Source organism: Myxocyprinus asiaticus, chromosome 15, assembly GCF_019703515.2.
Source record: "Myxocyprinus asiaticus isolate MX2 ecotype Aquarium Trade chromosome 15, UBuf_Myxa_2, whole genome shotgun sequence".
NCBI lineage: Eukaryota > Metazoa > Chordata > Actinopteri > Cypriniformes > Catostomidae > Myxocyprinus > Myxocyprinus asiaticus.
In genome coordinates, this window is record NC_059358.1 from 2385390 (window position 1) to 2405335 (window position 19946).

Consider the following 19946-nt stretch of genomic DNA (forward strand, 5'->3'; position numbering starts at 1 on the left):
TCACATCTTTTTGCTCTTCCTGATCATCGTGGTTCCTCCTACTGTCAGAGTCTGAAAAATAAACAGAGAAAAGATAATATTAGTATCAGATGTGCTTGCATTTCAAAGATGGGCCTAGATGAGCACATACTGCATGGCCTGTTAGTTAGTATACTGTAACTCCTTAAATTTATCAGCACTTAGTACAAACCTCAACCATCTCTCCTCCTTTGATCTCCTGGATGTGAGAGAATCGATCCGTCTGACACACCAGCTTTCCTCCGTCCAGTTTGACAATGCACTGAAAACAAGATGAAACAATCAAAGACTACAGAGATAGTCAAAGGGAATACATGTTTATTGGATGTGGTGCCATCAGAAGTATAAAAAATACCAAGAATTTATACTTAATCACCATTAAATATTTAGTACTATCATAATACTTTGGCAAAGTGCAATTGTTTTTTCAAATACATAAAAAAACAAAAATTTTGTAGCACGTACAGTTTGACATAAAATGTCAATTCATTACTTTGAGCTTCTTGCCGTCCATGGTGGTGATTTCAGCTTCCTTGCCAACGGTGAAGGAGTTAGTGACGGTCTTCCCAGGGGTCTTGGATGTGATGGTGAAGTCGTTGCCTTTTTGTTGGATTTCTGTCACTGGTTTGACATCCTTGGCCAGCTTAATGATATCTTCTGGGAGTGCTGTGAGAATAGAAAAATACAAATACTGAGAGACCTACAATCATGGCTCTGACAGCCAAGAGAAAAGAGAATTCAAATGAAATTATATGACATATTCCACTTTATCCCAAAGTTCTGTTTATTTAATCCGGTCAAATGTGTTCTCGGACGTAAGAACTTACAAATAGCTCTGAGGAACTCCTCGTAGTTCTCCTGAACGTACACCTGCCATGTTCCATGGAAGGCCATGTCTGCTGTGGATTCGACCTCTCCGGCAAGAGCCTTCGACAGCTTTGAGAAGCTCAACACAATGTAAGGAGGCTGTGGATGTCACCCAGGTACTTATACTCAACTGTGAGTTTAATCATTAATTTTTCCAACAAAAAAAAATTATTCTGTTTGAACAACCCAGAGTTCGATAACATCATTTGTGGGGTAATGCCCGTCTTCAGGTGCTGGAAACTGATCAGGGCATTTTCTTTCAAAATAGTTTGAAATAGTACAAAAAACCTAGTTTATTTGGACTATTTGCCACTTTATAGAATTATAGTAAAGTCATCAAAAATATAAAATAACACAAATGGAAGTGTTAGAATGATGTAGTGCGCAGAAAATGTTAGAACAAACCAAAACAATCTTCCTCAAATTAGCCACGCTTTTTTCTAGATTCCAGTTCTGCGCATTCTCTCGTGCAACTTATTTTTAAACCATTTCGAAGGAGTTTCCATGTATGCTGGATGCTTGTTGACTGCAAATGCATTTATTTATTTTTCAAGAATTACGCATTTCGATTTCATAACAAAATTCCATAAAAAATTACGTAATCTTAAAAAATAAAACTATGTGTGATTTTTAACTAAATTAAATTAATAAAACAATTCAACTTGATTGAATTTTATGAAATTGAAATGCATAAAAAATAAGCTAAAATGTATTATTATTGTTGTGTAAATGTACCAGTTAAAATAAACAATTCGCCAGTTCACTCACACAGCGCGTTGGGATGTCAAAATCGTTTTAGTGAATCGGTTCGTTCAGATGGTTGTAATGAATCAGTTCAAATAAACAACTGATTCAGCCCCTGCGTAGACATCATCGCATCTTTTCCAAAGTTAAATATTTAATTGCATCTGTTTATTACTTTGTTTTCGACTCCAAACTGCAAATGCAGAAACTGATTTTAGACTTTGCGCTGAAAACAGACGTGGTACTGAAACATCTTCGCGCAATTACCTCTTTCTCAGGAAAATAGCAAATCGCACCGCTTCATTTACATACAGTACATCCATAGTTAGCGTGCAAATACCCACAGATAATGCAAACACTCCCACCCATGCCCACATAAGCTGGCACAAAAATTACACTTCGAATTAGAGTGCTCATGAAAACTGGATAAGACATTGTGCACTGTTGTAGCACTCACATAATAAGTAAATTTTTATTTTTTTTAAAAAAAATTTGGGGGGGGGGTTCTCCTCAATCCAGGTGGCAGTAGACGAATCCCAGTTGCCTCCGCGTCTGAGACCGTGAATCCGCACATCTTATCACATGGCTTGTTGAGCACGTTGCCATGGAGACATAGCGCGTGTGGAGGCTTCATGCCATCCACCGCGGCATTCACGCTCAACTCACCATGGGCCCCACCGAGAACAAACCACATTATAGCGACCACGAGGAGGTTACCCCATGTGACTCTAGCCTCCCTAGCAACCGGGCCAATTTTGGTTGCTCAGCACTCTGGGATTCGAACTAGCGAACTAGCAATCTCCAGGGGTGGTAGTCAGTGTCTTTTACCACAGAGCTACCCAGGCCCCCAAAATAAGTTAATTGTCATTGTTCCCCAGTTAAGATATAATATGCATACTGTGGAATATTTGGACAATACACTTTTCACTGGAAAGGTGATACTGTACTGCGCCTTTACTCGCGATAACAAACCACAGAGTTCTGCAAAATCAGCACAGAATATGCTAAAATAATCCAATAACACATTCATTAAACACAATGTATTTACAGACTGGACATATCACATTTCCTAGTCTCTTGAAGAGGTATTATTTGAGCTCACTGAACACAGACATGGATTTTACACGTGTCTACAGTAGCTCTGCCTCTCGATCGTCTTAGACTACATTTTGTAAAAGGCACCCGATGAAACACTAGACTGTTTAAACATGACAGGTGAATGACACTGTGGACTATTTGCTTTCTATCTGTTTAAAAGAATCACCCTCTGATTGCATAATTATTATACATGAGTTTGCGATTATGAAATCTCAGTTGGTGATACATATATGTATATACATAAATCAGTGGATAAAAATCAGTAGCCTATAATAATTGTGCTGGAAACATTCTGTTTAATATACAATAAACACAAAGTTTGCTGTCCACTTATGCCTTGATGGTTTCATTTAGAAACATTGAGATAAAATGGTTACAGATGAATGTTCTCAGTTGGCGATTAGTTCATTTTGGACACATACAACAACCAACGTTTACAGTGGCATTGCTTACATCTCCACTGCATCCGCACAAGGCTTTTCCCCATGTTTATACACACTGACGGCCACAAGCACTGTCTGCGATCCATACTTACGTACGAAGACGCTATAGATGCCCGAGTCCTCCATAGTGACATGATTTATAGTGAGAGTTGAAGTTTTGTTCTCCTTTGGAATACCGTGCACTAACAAATCCAGCAAAATAAGACCAATTGTCTTGCACTTTTGTACTGTTGTCAAATTATGAGTCAAGAAAGAGATGTTAAAAATCACAGTTATTGCTGGCGTTTCATTCCTTCACACTGGAAACACAAAACTAGTATGCATAATATGCCATTATGAACATAATTGTGCTCTTTGTACTTCACATATTGATTAAGTCAATAAACACCCTTATTTTAAAAACTCAAAATGTAAAATGTCTCCACTTACTTCAGTCTCTGGTATTCCAGAAAAGCATCTGCAAAAGCTACAAAATGATGCTCTGCTTCAGAGAGATTCATTTTCTTTCATTATAATCCAGCTGTTTGCATGATTCTTATATTGTTTGTGTGCTGCTGTACCTTGTCCAGACAGATCCAACGAGCTTCTGTGTGTTTCCTGGCCGCCAAACATCTCCAGGGTGTATTTGCCTTTATCGTTTTCAGTGGGGCCAAATATCTCAATCCAAACCTTCTGCATACTGCTGCCAGGCTTCGTCCGTTCCTCTTGGTCAATTCTCTTATCTCTGTCACAGGGAGAATATGAAACTATCAAAGGTAAAACAGACACTAAACGTGACACAAATACAAATAAAAAAGCACAAATGATTGGAATATAAGTGCAACTGTTTTTGTTTTTGCTCAGAAGGTTGTTGCTCTTTTCAGCTCAATAGATGTTTCATTCTCAACTATCAACTTTGATGTATTTACTTAAAGGAATATTCTGGGTTCAATACAAGTTGAGCTCAGTCGACAGCATTTGTGGCATAATGTTGCTTACCCCAAAAATAAATTGACTTGTCACTCCTTTTATTTTCTTTGGATTTTCTCCCCAATTTGGAAAGCCCAGTTCCCAGTGGCGGAGGGAATTGGGCCCAAAATCCGGGTGGCGGAGGATGAATCTCAGTTGCCTCCGCATCTGAGACTGTCAATCCGCGCATCTTATCACGTGGCTTGTTGAGCGCGTTACCGCGGAGACCTAGCGCATGTGGAGGCTTCACGCTATTCTCCGCGTCATCCACGCACAACTCACCACGCAGCCCACCGAGAGCGAGAACCACATTATAGCGACCACAAGGAGGTTACCCCATGTGACTCTAACCTCCCTAGCAACCGGGCAAATTTGGTTACTTAGGAGACCTGACTGGAGTCACTCAGCACACCCTGGATTCGAACTCGTGACTCCAGGTGTGGTAGTCAGCGTCTTTACTTGCTGAGCTACCCAGATCCCCTTGTCCCTCCTTTAAAACAAAAAGCAAAAATCTAGGTTCCAGTGAGACAATTACAATGGAAGTCAATGGGGCCAATCTGTAAACGCTAAAACATTCAATGTTTCAAAACGTATATCTTAGTAGTCATCGTTGAAAGACTCACTTGAAGTGCCGGCTGGTCTTCATATAGTTCAGACAATATTTCAGTGTGCAGTAGAGTTTAAATCCCTGTGCAGTGCACTGAATAAACACGGGACCAGCAGAGAGCGCTGTGGAGTACAGGAGACGTTCACTGCAGCTACATGATCTTCTAAAAAAAGTCTAAAAAACTTAATCAACCTACCACACTGTTTACTCAAGTGCTGCAAGAGTCTGTCAAATTCTGGGAAAATAAAAACAAAGTATCATATTAGTAGAATTTGGTATATTTAGTACACCTCTTGATATCAGTGTTATATACATGCAATTAATTTCTCAGCATTAAAGGGATAGTTCACCCAATAATGAAATTTCTCTCATCATTTACTCACCCTCATGCCATCCCAGATGTGTATGACTTTCTTTCTTCAACAGAACACAAATGAAGATTTTCAGGAGAATATTTCTGCTCTGTTGGTCCTTATAGTGCAAGTGAATGGTGACCAGCACTCAGAAGGTCCAAAAAGCACATAAAGCCAGCATAAAGTAATCCATACAACTCCAGTGGTTTAATCCATGTCTTCACAAACTATATGATAGGTGTGGGTGAGAAACAGATCAATATGTAAATCCTTTTTACTATAAATCTACACTTTCACTTTCACATTCAGCCACCTACTGGTTGGAGTTGGTTAAAGGTGGAGATATATAGTAAAAATGACTTAAATATTTACCCGTATACCACCTGAACCTATCATATCACTTCTGAAGACATGGATTTAACTACTGGAGTCATATGGATTACTTTTATGTTGCCTTTATATGCTTTATGGAGCTTATGAGTGCTGGTCACCATTCACTTGCATTGTATGAACCTACAGAGCTCAAATATTCTTCTAAAAATCTTCATGTGTGTTCTGCAGAAGAAAGAAAGTCAAACACATCTGGGATGGCATGAGGGTGAGTAAATGATGAGAGAATTTTCATTTTTGGTTGGACTATCCCTTTAAAACCAGGTGGTGAATTAACATGGGTCATCATTAATCTCAGATGAGTAATAATTTAAAACCCCAAATAGTAATCGTTTCTAATGGTCTCACCATCATTTAGTAGTTCCAGTACGCTCTCTTTTTCTCCTCTGCCGTCGGACGCTACAGCTCTGTACGCACCTGTCTCTTTCCTTGTCACCTGAGCAATTATGACAAATAACACGGGTCAGCGTTATTCCAGGGATAATTACGCCCTAATAGCCCTTTAATCAACCAGTGCCAGAAAGATTAGTGGAAGGATTTATTTCTCTAACAGGCAATTAGAAGCCATTAACTGGTGTGTTAAAGGAACGTTCCCGGTTCAATACGAGTTAGGCTCCATCGACAACATCTATAGAAAAAATGGATTAGAACAGAAAATTATTTTCTTAAATATAAGCAAAAATAACTATTACAATGGAAGTCTATGGGGCCTGCGTTCCAGAGGTTAATGTACAATACAGTTATATTCATTAATATTAGTAAATAGATTCCTATATATTTACTGTGTTTTTTCACATTGAGAATCAACGGGTGCATCCGAGCTGAAAAAATGTTGCTTTCAAAGGCTTTATATGGAGTTAGGATGAAAATAAGATGCAGTTTGAACTGTTCTGAGACCAGTGCAGACAGACAGCACACTGGAGGTTAAGTCATTCACTAAATAGGGAGCAAGGGAGCATCCTATAGCTCTCTATACAGCTAAGTGCATTCACTCCTAAAATCAGATCAAAAGTTCAGTTTCAGGCTGCAGATGATGTTTGGATCACTCAACATGTTTGACAGACATGAGACAGACATTGTTTAATGTTACAGGTAAACATGATAAACATACACTTGTCCACAAACACCAGCGTGAACTGGTTCTGGTCTTTGAGTTGGGCGGTGTAGGAGCCCTCGTCTTCTTTCGATAGTTGATCAAACGGGATCTCCACCAGACTGTTTGTCTTGTCACAGTTAATCTTACGAGCCTGCAGGACACAAATCCACAGACGACAAGTCAGATTTAGTGAGACGCTGATGGAAGATAGCATTATATCAACAGAAACATGAAGATGGCTTTATTAATGTCGAAATCTGATTGGATGACACAAATTCTGATAAGAGCTGGTTACTCGGGTGCTGGTGAGGATGAGGATGAGTCGGAGAGCCGCTGCGTTGCTCAAAGCTTCAGTCTGCAGCCACAGACGCACATTACCCTGCTCGGATACGTCCACCTGCCAGCTGGACTTCAGAGCGATCCCTGAGCACACGGACACAGAGAGAGAGGATATACAAACCACTTAAATACATCAGAGATTCGTTTAAAGTATGCATGCAAAATACTAAAGGAATAGTTCACCAGTTTCAGAGAATGTCCAAAGCCCTGAAATCTCATTCACGCTTCTGTACATTCAAGTATGGAGAATCAAGATGAGTCAAGACACCGAACTGGGTGAAAAGATTTTCTGATCAATCACGATCCTCAACTGAATGATCCCGATGTCGATTTTTAAATTAAAGATAGATTTTTTTTCCTCTATGTCAGGGGCCGTACAAGACCACCACCTGTCTTGTATGTCATTAACCCTCATGTAGCTTTGGGGTCAAAAATGACCCCTTTTGAACATCTTGAAAAACATGGTTTCCTTCATCTCAGTGGCATGAGATTTGGTGACTTTTCCTATATTTGCTATCTACACATACACAAAAAATTGGGATGGATTGTGGTGGTGTGACAAAAAAAACAACTCAAATTTGAGTTTTTTGACGCTGACATTTTTGTCCTTTAAGGTCCTGAGTGAGTTTTTTATTTTATTTTTATCTGACACTGCACAAAAAATAACAATGCATCAAAGTCAATGTTGTTGCTAATCGCTGACATATCCCAGACTGCGATAATCCCCAAAAAAAAAAGAAAAAGCTTAGCATCTAGTATATGGAAAATAATTCATTTTTTGTGTTTTTTTTCTTCATAAAAAAACAACAGTGGCATTATATAAACAAACTGGCATTTAAAAGGTTAAAATCCTGAACATGAATGAATATTTGGTAGTTATGATCAGGACTGATGTTGGTTATAAAAATTAACTCATTGAAAGTGGAAAATGATATTCATATATAATATTATTATGGCCGTTTTTTTGACACGAACAGTTTTGTCCTCTAAGGACATCTGAGTAACTTTTTAATTGATGCACAAGGGTTAAATATGTGTCAGAATTTTCTCAACACATTAACACAGTTTCTGATGTATATTTGTCATATTTGTCTCACTTCTGTCAGCCTCTCCAGATCTGAGGATGAAAACGGCACAGTTGCAAAGTCAACTTCTCTTGCAATCTCTTGCAGTCCACACCATCAAGACGAAAATACCGGTGCAGTGGTGGCTGCTGTCAGAATGATAGAAACCGTTGCAAAAAAGATTTCAAGTTAATCTTGTTGTATTTGAAGTTCGAGAAAGATTATTTGATTTGTGCAATTTATACATACAAGATATCTGACAGATATAGTCAGTCTTCTGTCACACCGGCTACTATGCATAGTGCGATAATGCTTAGATCGCGCAAAACATGGTCTGGGGCAAAACATCAATCAACGACAAAATTATGAAAAAATACTTGGGTCACACTATGAAAAGACGAGCTATACATCAAATTTTGGTGCTGAACATATAGATGCACATGGTCTTTTGCCACCGTGTTCAGGTCATACATTATCCAGAGATAGAAATGAATGTCTACCCTCTGCAGTGAAAGTGAAGCTAGAGATGATGTTTGGGTTTTCGTTCAGCTCCACCGTGTAATGGCCCAAGTCCTGCTCCGAGGCATCAGTGAAGGTGAGAACAGACCTGTGAGACAGATGACGTATATTTATATTTGATTTATAAACGAATTAAATATATTTTAAGATTGCACACACATTAGAGAAAACTCTGTCGGAGTGTTTGACAGACAGGAATGCACTATGCATGTGATTGGTGTTGAGGCTGTGTAAAAAGCCGGGTCAGTTTGATATCAAGCAGGAATACAGCAAACTGGATTTCTGAAAGCTCATCTGAACCCACCTGAAATTTGCATTGGTTAACGGATGATGCAAAGTGTGTTGCAGCAAAAAGATATATTGATATATTGCATGTATACCAAGCACAGTATGCAACGTTTCTCTGTGCATTTCCAGTGTGATGAATGAACCGGTCTGAAAGTAATTACATCTGTGATTTCTGACATCTCTTTCTTGACTCATTTCATCATAAGACTAACAACTGTTAACACAAAATTAGACTTAATTAAAAAAGAAAAAGTCACTACTGTTTGAAATGTTTATTGTGGAATAATGCCTACTGTTTCACTTATTTGTTAATTTTTTTAAATAGCATGTGGTATTATTCAGTATATGGGTGTTTCTTCAACTTTGGGCACTTTCAGCACTATGAATTTCTAGAAAGTAAAGTCATATTAAACATTTCACAATCTTATCATTTGTTTAATCCAACAATTTTCATAGTTTAATACAGAAAGTCTGGTTCTGGTACGAGGATACAACTGTAAAATCTATGTGTAATAGTAGGGATGCACCAAAATTTCAGCTGCCAAAAATGGCATAAAGAGCAATTGTTGATTTTCGTGTGAAAATCTTGGCTGAAAATTTTAACAGAACCCGTTACTTTAAAATATAAAATAAAAATAAAGTCTAGAAGTTTTTAAAGTTAAAAAATTATATTATTTAATATATAATATATAATATAATTATATTATTAGGATTCCTCCAGTAGGAGGAAACCTATTGTTTTTGTTAGTATTCTTCTTCTTCTTATTCCTTTAGCTCTAAATTGCCCAATAACTCAAGATCTCCTTGGTAAAAAGTTTTGAAATTTGGCACATTGATACTACAGGCCACGAGTAACTAACACACCAAAAATGGCCCATGTGAGCGTATAGGTGGCGCTACAGGCCACGCCCCAATTTGTCCATTTTCAAAGTGATGCCATTTCAACTCCATAAGTCCAACATTTCTGAAACCTGGCATATATGCTTCATTTCTCATGAGGAACAAAAAAGCCTCTAGAACCCATAAAGTCCACCATGATGGATTTTCCAGTACAATAAAATTTGTCCAAAATTACAAAAATCTACTCCTCCTGAACCATAGCTCCAATTGACTTGAAACTCTGTATGTATGTGTAGGATACATGTCTTTCAATTTGATATTTAGCAAAAATGAATACAATAAAAAATGACAGAAAGGTGCGCATTTATGTAAATGTCCACATTGTCTCAATATCCATATGTCCAAAAAATCTAATGCCATTTTGACTAATGTTTTTTCCAACCAAACAGGCTTCAAGATGACATCACTCTGAAGTACTGTGCAAAATTTCACTTTGTTATGTCAAAAGATGACAGAATTACAGTTTACTATTATTTATCGCTAACACTAAAATAATGCTTTACAAATCCGCCAGTCATAAAACCGATACTTTGATTCAATCACCAGTTCATATGAAGACTCTTGCAATGTTTAATAACAAATTAATGAAATGTTGTGTACATGTGTGAAGTACATGTCTCTACCATGTCAATTTTTACATAATTTTCAGTTTTGAGGAGGAATCCGCATTGCTGCTTGCAGCTTTAATTATTATTATTATTACTATCATTATTATTAACAATAATAACAATTATTACAAATTACAATAATATTTAAATTGAGTGATGTGATATCTCTAAAAATAACTGAACACAAAGAGATCCAGTAATGAATCCATTTCACCTTCTAGGTCCACATACAACATGAAAATAATAATATATTATATTATTAAATAATAATGAAGTTTGCATGTTCTCCCCGTGTTCAGGTAGGATTCCTCCGGGCGCTCCGGTTTCCCCCACAAGTCCAAAAATATGCAGGTTAAGTGAATTGGAGGCTCTAAAATTGCCCCGTAGGTGTGAGTGAGAGTCCCACAGCCACTGGGGGTTGTATCAGGATGGGCAATAATCCTGTGCCAAGTCAAATCACGGATGGTCCGCTGTGGCGACCCCTAACAGAAGTAGCCGAAAGTAGAAGAAGATATTATTAAATAACAATGTGCCAATAGAACTGGCTTCATGTTCACTTCATTTTTACTAGAATTGCGGTAAATGTTGCGGCTGCATTTTCCAGTAGAGTAGTTACAAATAACAGTTTTCTTAATAGTCTGCACATTTTTAATAAGTAATACTTTTCTGTCAACTCTATTTTATAATGAAATGTGTAGTTACAGAAAAAGTGGTTTTGGTGCAACCCTAATAATAGGCAAAACATTTAGAACTGAAACAAAGTCTACTTTAAAATTTTTCGGTTTTTCATCCGAGTGTGTCCAGAATTTTCAGTTCTATCAGGAAGACTCGTAGACTTGAGTGAAATTCAAGATGACATTTATTTGATGAATATAAAACAGAAATATAATGTCTCTCTTTGGCGAAAGCCCCGTCTGGCAGTCCGAAGAAGTTGTACTCGGAACCGTCATATCCTGCCGGAGATAGGAGGCAGGGGCGACGGGACTCAACTGGTGGTGGTGGGGTGGTGGAGGTTGCCGTGTTAGCACACTGAAACAGCAATGTGATAGATTGTGAGCAGACTTATAAAGCAATGGCTTACATGTGATTGGCTGGGAGTTACCTAGCTAATGGTGCGATGATGTACAGCTGCTAATCTTCCCGCTAGAACTACGCTGCACTTACATTTCCGGTTTCGGCCAAGAATTTTCAATTCGGTGCATCACTTCATAAAAGATGTTTAAAAAAAAGCCAAAAATAAATGATAAAGGCCTTGTAAGAAGTTTACAATTGAGTTTTAATGTGACCGTCATACAGTATAACAAAAAGAAAAAAGTTTAAATCTGTTTGTTTTAATACAAAGTTGAAGAAACACCCACGTACTGCACTGTATTCAATAAGTAGTAATCTTGTATTCCATTACAACCACAGCCAAACGTTTCTCAACTATTGGTCACATGACAGAGAGTCACTTTTGCAAACCCTTGCGTTTTTCCTCTGCATCTTCACAGTACACCATTCTCCTGAAGTGAACGATTTGCAGTGTTTTCTGATGCAGTGTAAACTCTAGTGTGCAGGCACCCTTAGGTGTAATCAAGACATATTGAGTAAACATCTGTTGCTTTTGCTCTCCAAGTGGGCTCATTCTGCATCGATGTATTCTGTGTAGTTCTTATTCCACTTAAAAAAGTCTTTGTCAGTCGTCTCAGAGGCTTCAAATCTCAGGAAGACGAAGCCATCATTATCAATGCCGATCTCAATCTCTTTGGTTCCTGGTGGTAATAGAGACACAGATTATTAAAGCAGCTCACAGTGAAACCAGAATGAAATCATTATACAGATTAACAGTGAGCTGACCTGCATTAATCTGCGCTCTGATTGGCTCAGAATTCAGCGAAGGTGTTCCGACTCCAGCAGACACATGCAGGCGGTACGTCTGGCCTGCTTGTAGACCTGAAACCTGATCGACAATCATACGAAGAGAAGTCACTCAGATTTCAAAGCTTTTGTGGCATTAAATGTAATCGATCGGGATTCTCCTCGGCATTGCGTTCTTCAGCCAGTGGCGAGGACTCCATGGCAGCGTCTTCCACATCCAGATCACTGGTTTCGGCACCAGTGTGGCAGATCTCTGCCTTCCCTATGAAGGAGGAAGTGGGCGCCGGGTGAACAGTTCACGGAAGACTTTAATTAGGCACATTTTCACTTGGACACAACATAAAACTGCTTTTCAGCACACACTTGCCAGCACACACACACACACACAGCTCTGTGTGTCGCTCACACTGTTGGCCTTCCCGGCCCAACGCAGAATGCACACGTTTGTCGGCTGCATGCACCTCTCTCTCTCTAACTGGCGTCTAGAAAGTGAAAGTAAAGTGGAAATTGACTGGACAGGGAGGAGAATTTATAGTAAAAAAGGACTTAAATATTAACTATAAATATCTGTTTCTCACGCACACCTATCATATCACTTCTGAAGACATGGATTAAACCACTAGAGTCATCTGGAGTACTTTTATATTCCCCTTATGTGGATTTTGGAGCTTCAAAGTTCTGATCACCATTCACTTGCATTGTATGGAGCTACAGAGCTGAAATATTCTTATAAAAATCTTCATTTATGTTCTGCAGAAGAAAGAAAGTCATACACATCTGGGATGGCATGAGGGTGAGTAAATGATGAGAGAATTTTCATTTTTGGGTGAACTATCCCTTTAAGACTTGTTTCAAGAGAATATATTTTGAATTAAATTTATTTTTCTTACCCAGTTGACTAATAATTCTTTCTTGTTATAAGCATAAACCGCAGTCAATTTTGTTAAATGAATGCTTAAAACTATTTGCCAATAAAATAACAATTCAAGTAATTTTCAAGTTATTTACAAGTTAATTACAAGTTTATATATCTCACACAATTTTGCTTTTCAAGTAAATGTATCTTAAAATAAATAAAATAACAGTTCAATTTCTTGTTACAATTTCTTCAGATTCTATTTTTTACAATAAAAATTCTAGTTATTTTTACAATAACAATTTAAGTTGAGATAATAAGATATTCTCTGAAAACAAGTTAATAGCACATGCAATTTTGCTTCTCGAGAAAATGTTTCTTCAAAACTAGAAAAATTAAGAAAATGTGTTATGAAGGGTGAAAGCATTATCAAATAAATAAATAAATGCATAAATAAACGTACACACAAAAGGCAAACAATATGTAGAATTTTTCGAATTACGTGCGTTCCAATTCTGTGGAAAACTGCAGGCACAAATTCCATGCACATCTGGATATAAGATGCATTTTTATCTCAGTGAAGCCTTTATCTTTAGCACGCTCTGGTGCACTGATCTGGCAGCTGATGTCTACATTGAGGGCCATTTAGCCAGAGACTTACTTATCCGATAAACATTGGTCTAAACCTGTTCTTCTGTAATGAGGAGCAAAGATCACCACCAGAGGCCACCTAGCCACATGTAATTGGGATTGGATTTAGGAATACAGCCGTTCTAGAGCCGTTAGACTCGTGATTAACTGTTGCTTGAATCCTCTTATCAAATCAAAGCTTCATTTGGGAGCTCAAATCTCTTGAGCGTCAACACGGACTGCTGGGAAAGAGAGAGCCCACTAGATGGCATACGTCCTTTAGTCTGTCCTCGGGAAGAGTGAAGGAATTTCAGTGAAGTGTGGGAGACATTGTATGTATATTATAAATATGCAAAGTTGCAACTTTTTTTCTTGGGCTTATTTCCAGAATACAGTCGCGTTTTTGAGCTTGCTGGTATTTGGCCTCCATTACACACGAAAATGTAACCCGCCACTAATCACTGTTGTCAAATATCCCCACCTACTGTTTGAGCCACTCTACATAATGTCATTATTAATTCATTGTTTCTGTTTTTATCCTGTTTTTGGTTTTCCAAGCACTTCCCCATCCCCAATAATGTGTAAGGCCAGAGGCATACTTTGCACAAGTATGCGAATGCAGATGCCAACCGCATTGCCAACACGCATTACTATGTCGGTAACAAACCCCAAACCTCAATACTAAAGGGGGCGATAGAGTTACCTTAAAACTTCTGTTACATTAAACTGGATGTGTTATTATTCAGATAAGTTGCTTGAAATACATTGACTTTAATTCACTTGCTCAGCAATATTTTCTTCAAATTGTTGCTCCGCCCTGACGTAGTTAGCGTGAAAGAGAACCCACTGTAGAAGCTATAGCGCCCCTTGTGGCAACGCTGAGAATACAACATGTATTTGTGTTGTGTTATGATATGCACTGACATTTTGGAATGCAAAAACGCACAAAATCGATCTTGCGTATAGTTAGAAGCGTCTGTGTTCACGTACCGATGTAGAGTATGTTTCGGCCTTAAATGCATGCTTTTTATGTGTGTGTGTGCACACAAGAGAGGAGATTTTATTAATTATTTTCAGCTTTGTTCCAAGGGTGTAGCCAGGAAATTACTTCTGGGTGGGCCTCAATAAAAATGGATGGGCCAAAGTTTTTTTTCCTCCAAATTTTCTTAGCAACATAAAGGCGCCGGATTCAAACAGTTCCTTTACACTTTCAGAAAGCAGAATTTATGCATTTTTTTACTATTTTATAAATATATATTTCAAGTCAAAAAATTATCTCTAACATTCTTCACCCTCGGCAATGCCACTGCTTTGTTCACACTGCAGGAGAAATCAGATTTTTTTCTTAAATATGATTTTTTTAGACCAATTTTTCAAACTGCAAGTTATATGAGGCCAGATCTGGTTTCTTTCTGTTAAGATTGCAGTCAGTTTGGCTGGCATGCCCACAATGGTTGTCATAGTAACTTTGCAAACTTGCGTAGGTTCACCAAACATGTGACTTTATCAATGGATGTTTCGCCATTGATGTTTTTTTGTTATAACGAGGGCTGTATCTAAATCAGAACAAGTGCTGTTGAACGGAGGGTTGACCTGCATTCCTGGTCGTTGTTCCTGGTAGTTATCATCCATTTTTTAATGACAACATCTTGTTTTTGTTGTTACAACACTGTCGTAACAGTGGGGGCCTGGGTATCTTAGAGGTAAAATACGCTGGCTACCACCCCTGGAGTTTGCTAGCTCACTAGTTCGAATCCCAGGGCGTGCTGAGTGACTCCAACCAGGTCTCCTAAGCAACCAAATTGGCCCGGTTGCTAGGGAGGATAGAGTCACATGGGGTAACCTCCTCGTGGTCCCTATAATGTGGGGCGTTCTCGGTGGGGCGCGTGGTGAGATGAGCGTGGTTGCCACGGAGAATAGTGTGAAGCCTCCACACGTGCTATGTGTCCGCGGTAACGCTCAACAAGCCAGGTGATAAGATGCCTGGGTTGACGGTCTCAGACGCGGAGGCAACTGGGATTCGTCCTCCGCCTCCCGGAATGAGGCGAATCACTACGCGACCATGAGGACTTAAAAGCACATTGGGAATTGGGCATTCCAAATAAAAAAATAAATACATTTAAAAAAAAAAACACTGTCGTAACAACCCATCGCACACAATGAATGATGAAAAACACCCCTACATTAAATCTGATTGGACTGATTTTAATCAGATTTCAAACCATCAATGAAATATTATAATTGTTTTTTTTAGAAATGCATATAATGCATTTAAAATTACACAATTTTGCCGCAAGTTGCGATTTAGCTTTGTTTAATCTGTTGTTTCCCAGATAGCAACAACATAGCACAGAGTACATCTCTGAGATGTTTTAGATCTTTCCATCTGGAAAGCATCATAATCTAATTAACATCTGCGAAACATCTTAAAAAGATCAGATTTACAAACATTCTAAATCATAAACGTCTCAAAGATATCTACTGAATGTCTTATTGACATCCAAGACATACTTATCGACATATGTCTTATATGGTAGATGTCTTATAATAAGTCTTCCTGATGTAAACACACACATCAAATAGACATCTGGGTGATGTATGTGTGCTATCAGGGTTATGTTTTCCACCGTATACTGTATTGCTTAATCAGTTCCAGTTTGCTTGTTTCTCTTGCGAGATCTGGCAACACTGCTGGTCGAGCTCCTCATCGCTCACATATAAGATGCTCTGTAATGAGTCCGGGCAGGTGGAATGTGTTCCTGACTGCTCAATGAAGGTGGTGTCTCTGGCAAAAATCATTAACGTTGGATTCATATGCAACGGCCACAGACTGCGTGTAAAGATCAATGCATTCTAACTGACATAATGGACATTGAGTCATCCAATGAGCAATTTGTACAAAGCAACCCCACAAAGAAATTTTTTTCAGGAGATATCTTAATAGAAAGAGACATGATGCTGTCGTGGCAGCCAATTCAGTCCAACAGAGGGCACTGTGCACTCATGCCTAGATAGAGGATTGGCACTATTGTTGATCTTTTTCAACCAAGGTTCAGTGAAATGAGAAGTGTTTGTTCATATCAGCAGGTCAGACTAAATATTTCACCCTGATAGCACACGTACATCACCCAGACATCTATCTGATGTGTGTGTTTACGTCTGGAAGACGTATTTCTTTACATTGTTTACTCATCTGCCATCCATCTGTGAGACGTTTCCTCTCGGATGTCCATAAGACAATCAGCAGATGTCTTTGAGACGTTTATGATTTCTAATGTTTGTAAATCTGATCTTTTTAAGATGTTTAGCAGATGTTAATTAGATTGTGATGCTTTCCAGATGTAAATATCTAAAACAGACATCTCAGAGATGTACATCACCCAGATGTCTATTTGATGTGTGTGTTTACATCTGGAAGATGTATTTTTTACATTGTTTGCTCATCTGCAATATGTATTGGAGACATTTCTTGTCAGATGTCAATAAGACATTCAGCAGATGTCTTTGAGACATTTATGATCTCTAATGTTTGTAAATCTGATCTATCTAAGATGTTTCGCAGATGTTTTTTTTTGGGGGGGGGGGGGATTTTCTCCCCTTTTCTCCCCAATTTGGAATGCCCAATTCCAAATGTGCTCTAAGTTCTCGTGGTGGCGTAGTGACTCGCCTCAATCCGGGTGGTGGTGGACGAATCTCAGTTGCCTCCGCGTCTGAGACTGTCAATCCGCGCATCTTATCACGTGGCTTGTTGAGCGCGTTACCGCGGAGACATAGTGTGTGTGGAGGCTTCACGCTATTCTCCACGGCATCCACGCACAACTCACCATGCGCCCCATCGATAGCGAGAATCACATTATAGCGACCACGAGGAGGTTAACCCAACATGATTCTACCCACCCTAGCAACTGGGCCAATTGGTTGCTTAGGAAGCCTGACTGGTGCCACTCAGCACACCCTGGATTCAAACTTGCGACTCCAGGTGTGGTAGTCAGTGTCTTTACTTGCTGAGCTACCCAGGCCCCCCAAAATTTGTTTCGCAGGTGTTAATTAGATTGTGATGCTTTCCAGATGAAAAGATCTAAAACAGACATCTTGGAGATGTACGTCACCCAGACGTATATTTGATGTGTGTGTTTACATCTGGAAGATGTATTTTTTTATGTTGTTTGCTCATCTGCAATACGTCTATAAGATGTCTCCTTTCAGATGTCAATAAGACATTCAGCAGATGTTTTTAAGATGTTTAGCAGATGTTAATTAGATTGTGATGCTTTCCAGATGAAAAGATCTAAAACAGATATCTGGGAGATGTATATGTGCTATCTGGGTTAGTGGTGCTTTTTAGACAAGTATTATTATTAATATAGCCCTATTACTTTACCAAGTGATCAGACTTATGGCTGTTGAAAAACCCCCCATAGATTTGCACTGAAGGAGGGACACGAGTCATATCTAGAGACCAGAATAAAATAGAGATTTTAGGGTGGGCTCTTTAGATGGGCCAGTAAGCAACCACTTATCAAGCACCCAAAATACCCTAGCAACGCCCTAGCAGCGACCCAGTACAATGTAGATAATGCATAGTTTAAAACACTGAACTGTGCGATTTTATTTTGTATTCTGTAGGAGATAAAATGGTTGTGGTTGTAATGAAATTTTGATCCATAAACACCATTTATGATTAAAGCGAGTCTCACACTTGTCATTAGTTGTTTAAACAGCATGCAAGCAAATGCATAATTTAATCATTAAACAATTTGTACTCTATTTTATGTTGAGTACATTAAAATCATCAGCAGAAAAATTACCAAAGTGACCAAAATTCAAAAATGTTTTTTCCTAATATTTCATTCATGTATGTATCAACTAGCTTTCATTATAAAAAGGAATCGTATACAGAAAAATAAAAAACTCATGTGGTTTCAAACCTTCTTGACTTTCTTCTGTGGAACACAAAATGAACTTTCAAGCTATTCTTTGCCACATATTGAACCCAATATTGTGCCCAGGGGCTCTCAATCGGTCCATACGAATCGTGCACTATATTCCAAGTCATATGATACATTTACGGTGCTTTTTGTCCTTTTTTGGCCCTCAATTGTTGTTGTATGCTAAAGAGAGATTCTTTAACATGTCTCCTTTTGTGTTCCATGGAAGAAAGAAAGGCACAAGGGTTTGGAACTATATAAATTATGGCAGAAATGTCATTTTTGGGGGAACTATTCCTTTGAGTGTTCTAGAGTTTGATTTTATGAGCTGGTGTCATGAAAGATCACTGTCACCCTGTATACTCTCTCTTTAATTGGTTGGACGTTGACCTCTGTCCAGGTGCTCTGGGATTTCTCTCTCTGGTCCAGGTAATAGCCGCGCACAGGGTCTCCTTTGTGATTGGCCGGAGCTCTCCAGCCAATCACCATCTCTGCTTCGGTGCAGTTCAGAACAATGGGTGACAGACGAGATGGAACATCTACAGTAATGGAGAGAGAGAGAGAGAGAGAGAGAGGGTCGACGATGACTGCTGGTTTATACTATTTTGATTCTCAATGCATCTTACCTACATTATCTACATGTATCTTAAGAATGCTTAGATATGTTAGATAAATACATTTTATGCAATTTCATATTTAGCTGTGCTTAACATCGAGTGAATCATTTCTTTTCAACAGTTAATGTAAAAAAAAACAAACCCAGTTAAAATAAACCCTTTTATTTAGCGTTGGGAACTCGGATTCATTTTAGTGACTCGGTTCTTTCAGTTTGTTCATGTAAATGAACTAGTTCACATAAAGGATTCCCTAAATCACTTGAGCCCCACGCAGCCTTAAAAGGGACTTTCTTTTTGTTTTTTTTAAACTAAATGATTACATAATTTCTGCTGTTTATCACTATATTTCGATTCAGTTATATAAAATAGGGTGTTTTCTAGATTTAACAGTGTATTTTATGTATACATGTATGTTCAATTTTACCCTTACGTGCAGTTGGCAATCATGTAACACTGTAGCACTTAGAGGGTCAAATTGACCCGGTTTGTTAAATCGCAGTTCAGCAGTCATAATTTGCACATTTCCCCCCCAAAACTATTTTATCATCAATAACCAGCCTTTCACAAATTTACAAATGTAAATTGACAAATATTATTTAAAGTAAATGCTCCAAACTTACATTAGAATATGTTTATGTACAGTATTTATGTATGTGTGTGTGTGTGTGTGTGTGCGTGTGTGTTTGTGGATGGGTGGGTAGGTGTGGGGGTCAGGTTTTGCTTGAACTAAACAAACACACACACACACACACACACACACACACACACACACATTG

At 38.4% G+C, this 19946-nt stretch overlaps 2 protein-coding genes and 1 pseudogene across 2 annotated transcripts; all 3 read right to left on the reverse strand.

Annotated features, from left to right (window-relative positions):
* On the reverse strand, nt 1-912 carry fabp10a (fatty acid binding protein 10a, liver basic). Its single transcript, XM_051719690.1, has 4 exons — nt 846-912; nt 512-684; nt 191-280; nt 1-51 (listed from the first exon to the last, which is right to left on the reverse strand). Exons 1-4 carry the CDS (start codon nt 910-912, stop codon nt 1-3), a joined length of 381 nt encoding a protein of 126 aa, XP_051575650.1.
* LOC127453361 (myomesin-3-like) overlaps nt 534-19946 on the reverse strand; it is an 82634-nt pseudogene continuing 63221 nt past the window's right edge.
* On the reverse strand, nt 11839-12353 carry LOC127453243 (myomesin-3-like). Its single transcript, XM_051719492.1, has 2 exons — nt 12119-12353; nt 11839-12033 (listed from the first exon to the last, which is right to left on the reverse strand). Exons 1-2 carry the CDS (start codon nt 12234-12236, stop codon nt 11903-11905), a joined length of 249 nt encoding a protein of 82 aa, XP_051575452.1. The 5' UTR covers nt 12237-12353; the 3' UTR covers nt 11839-11902.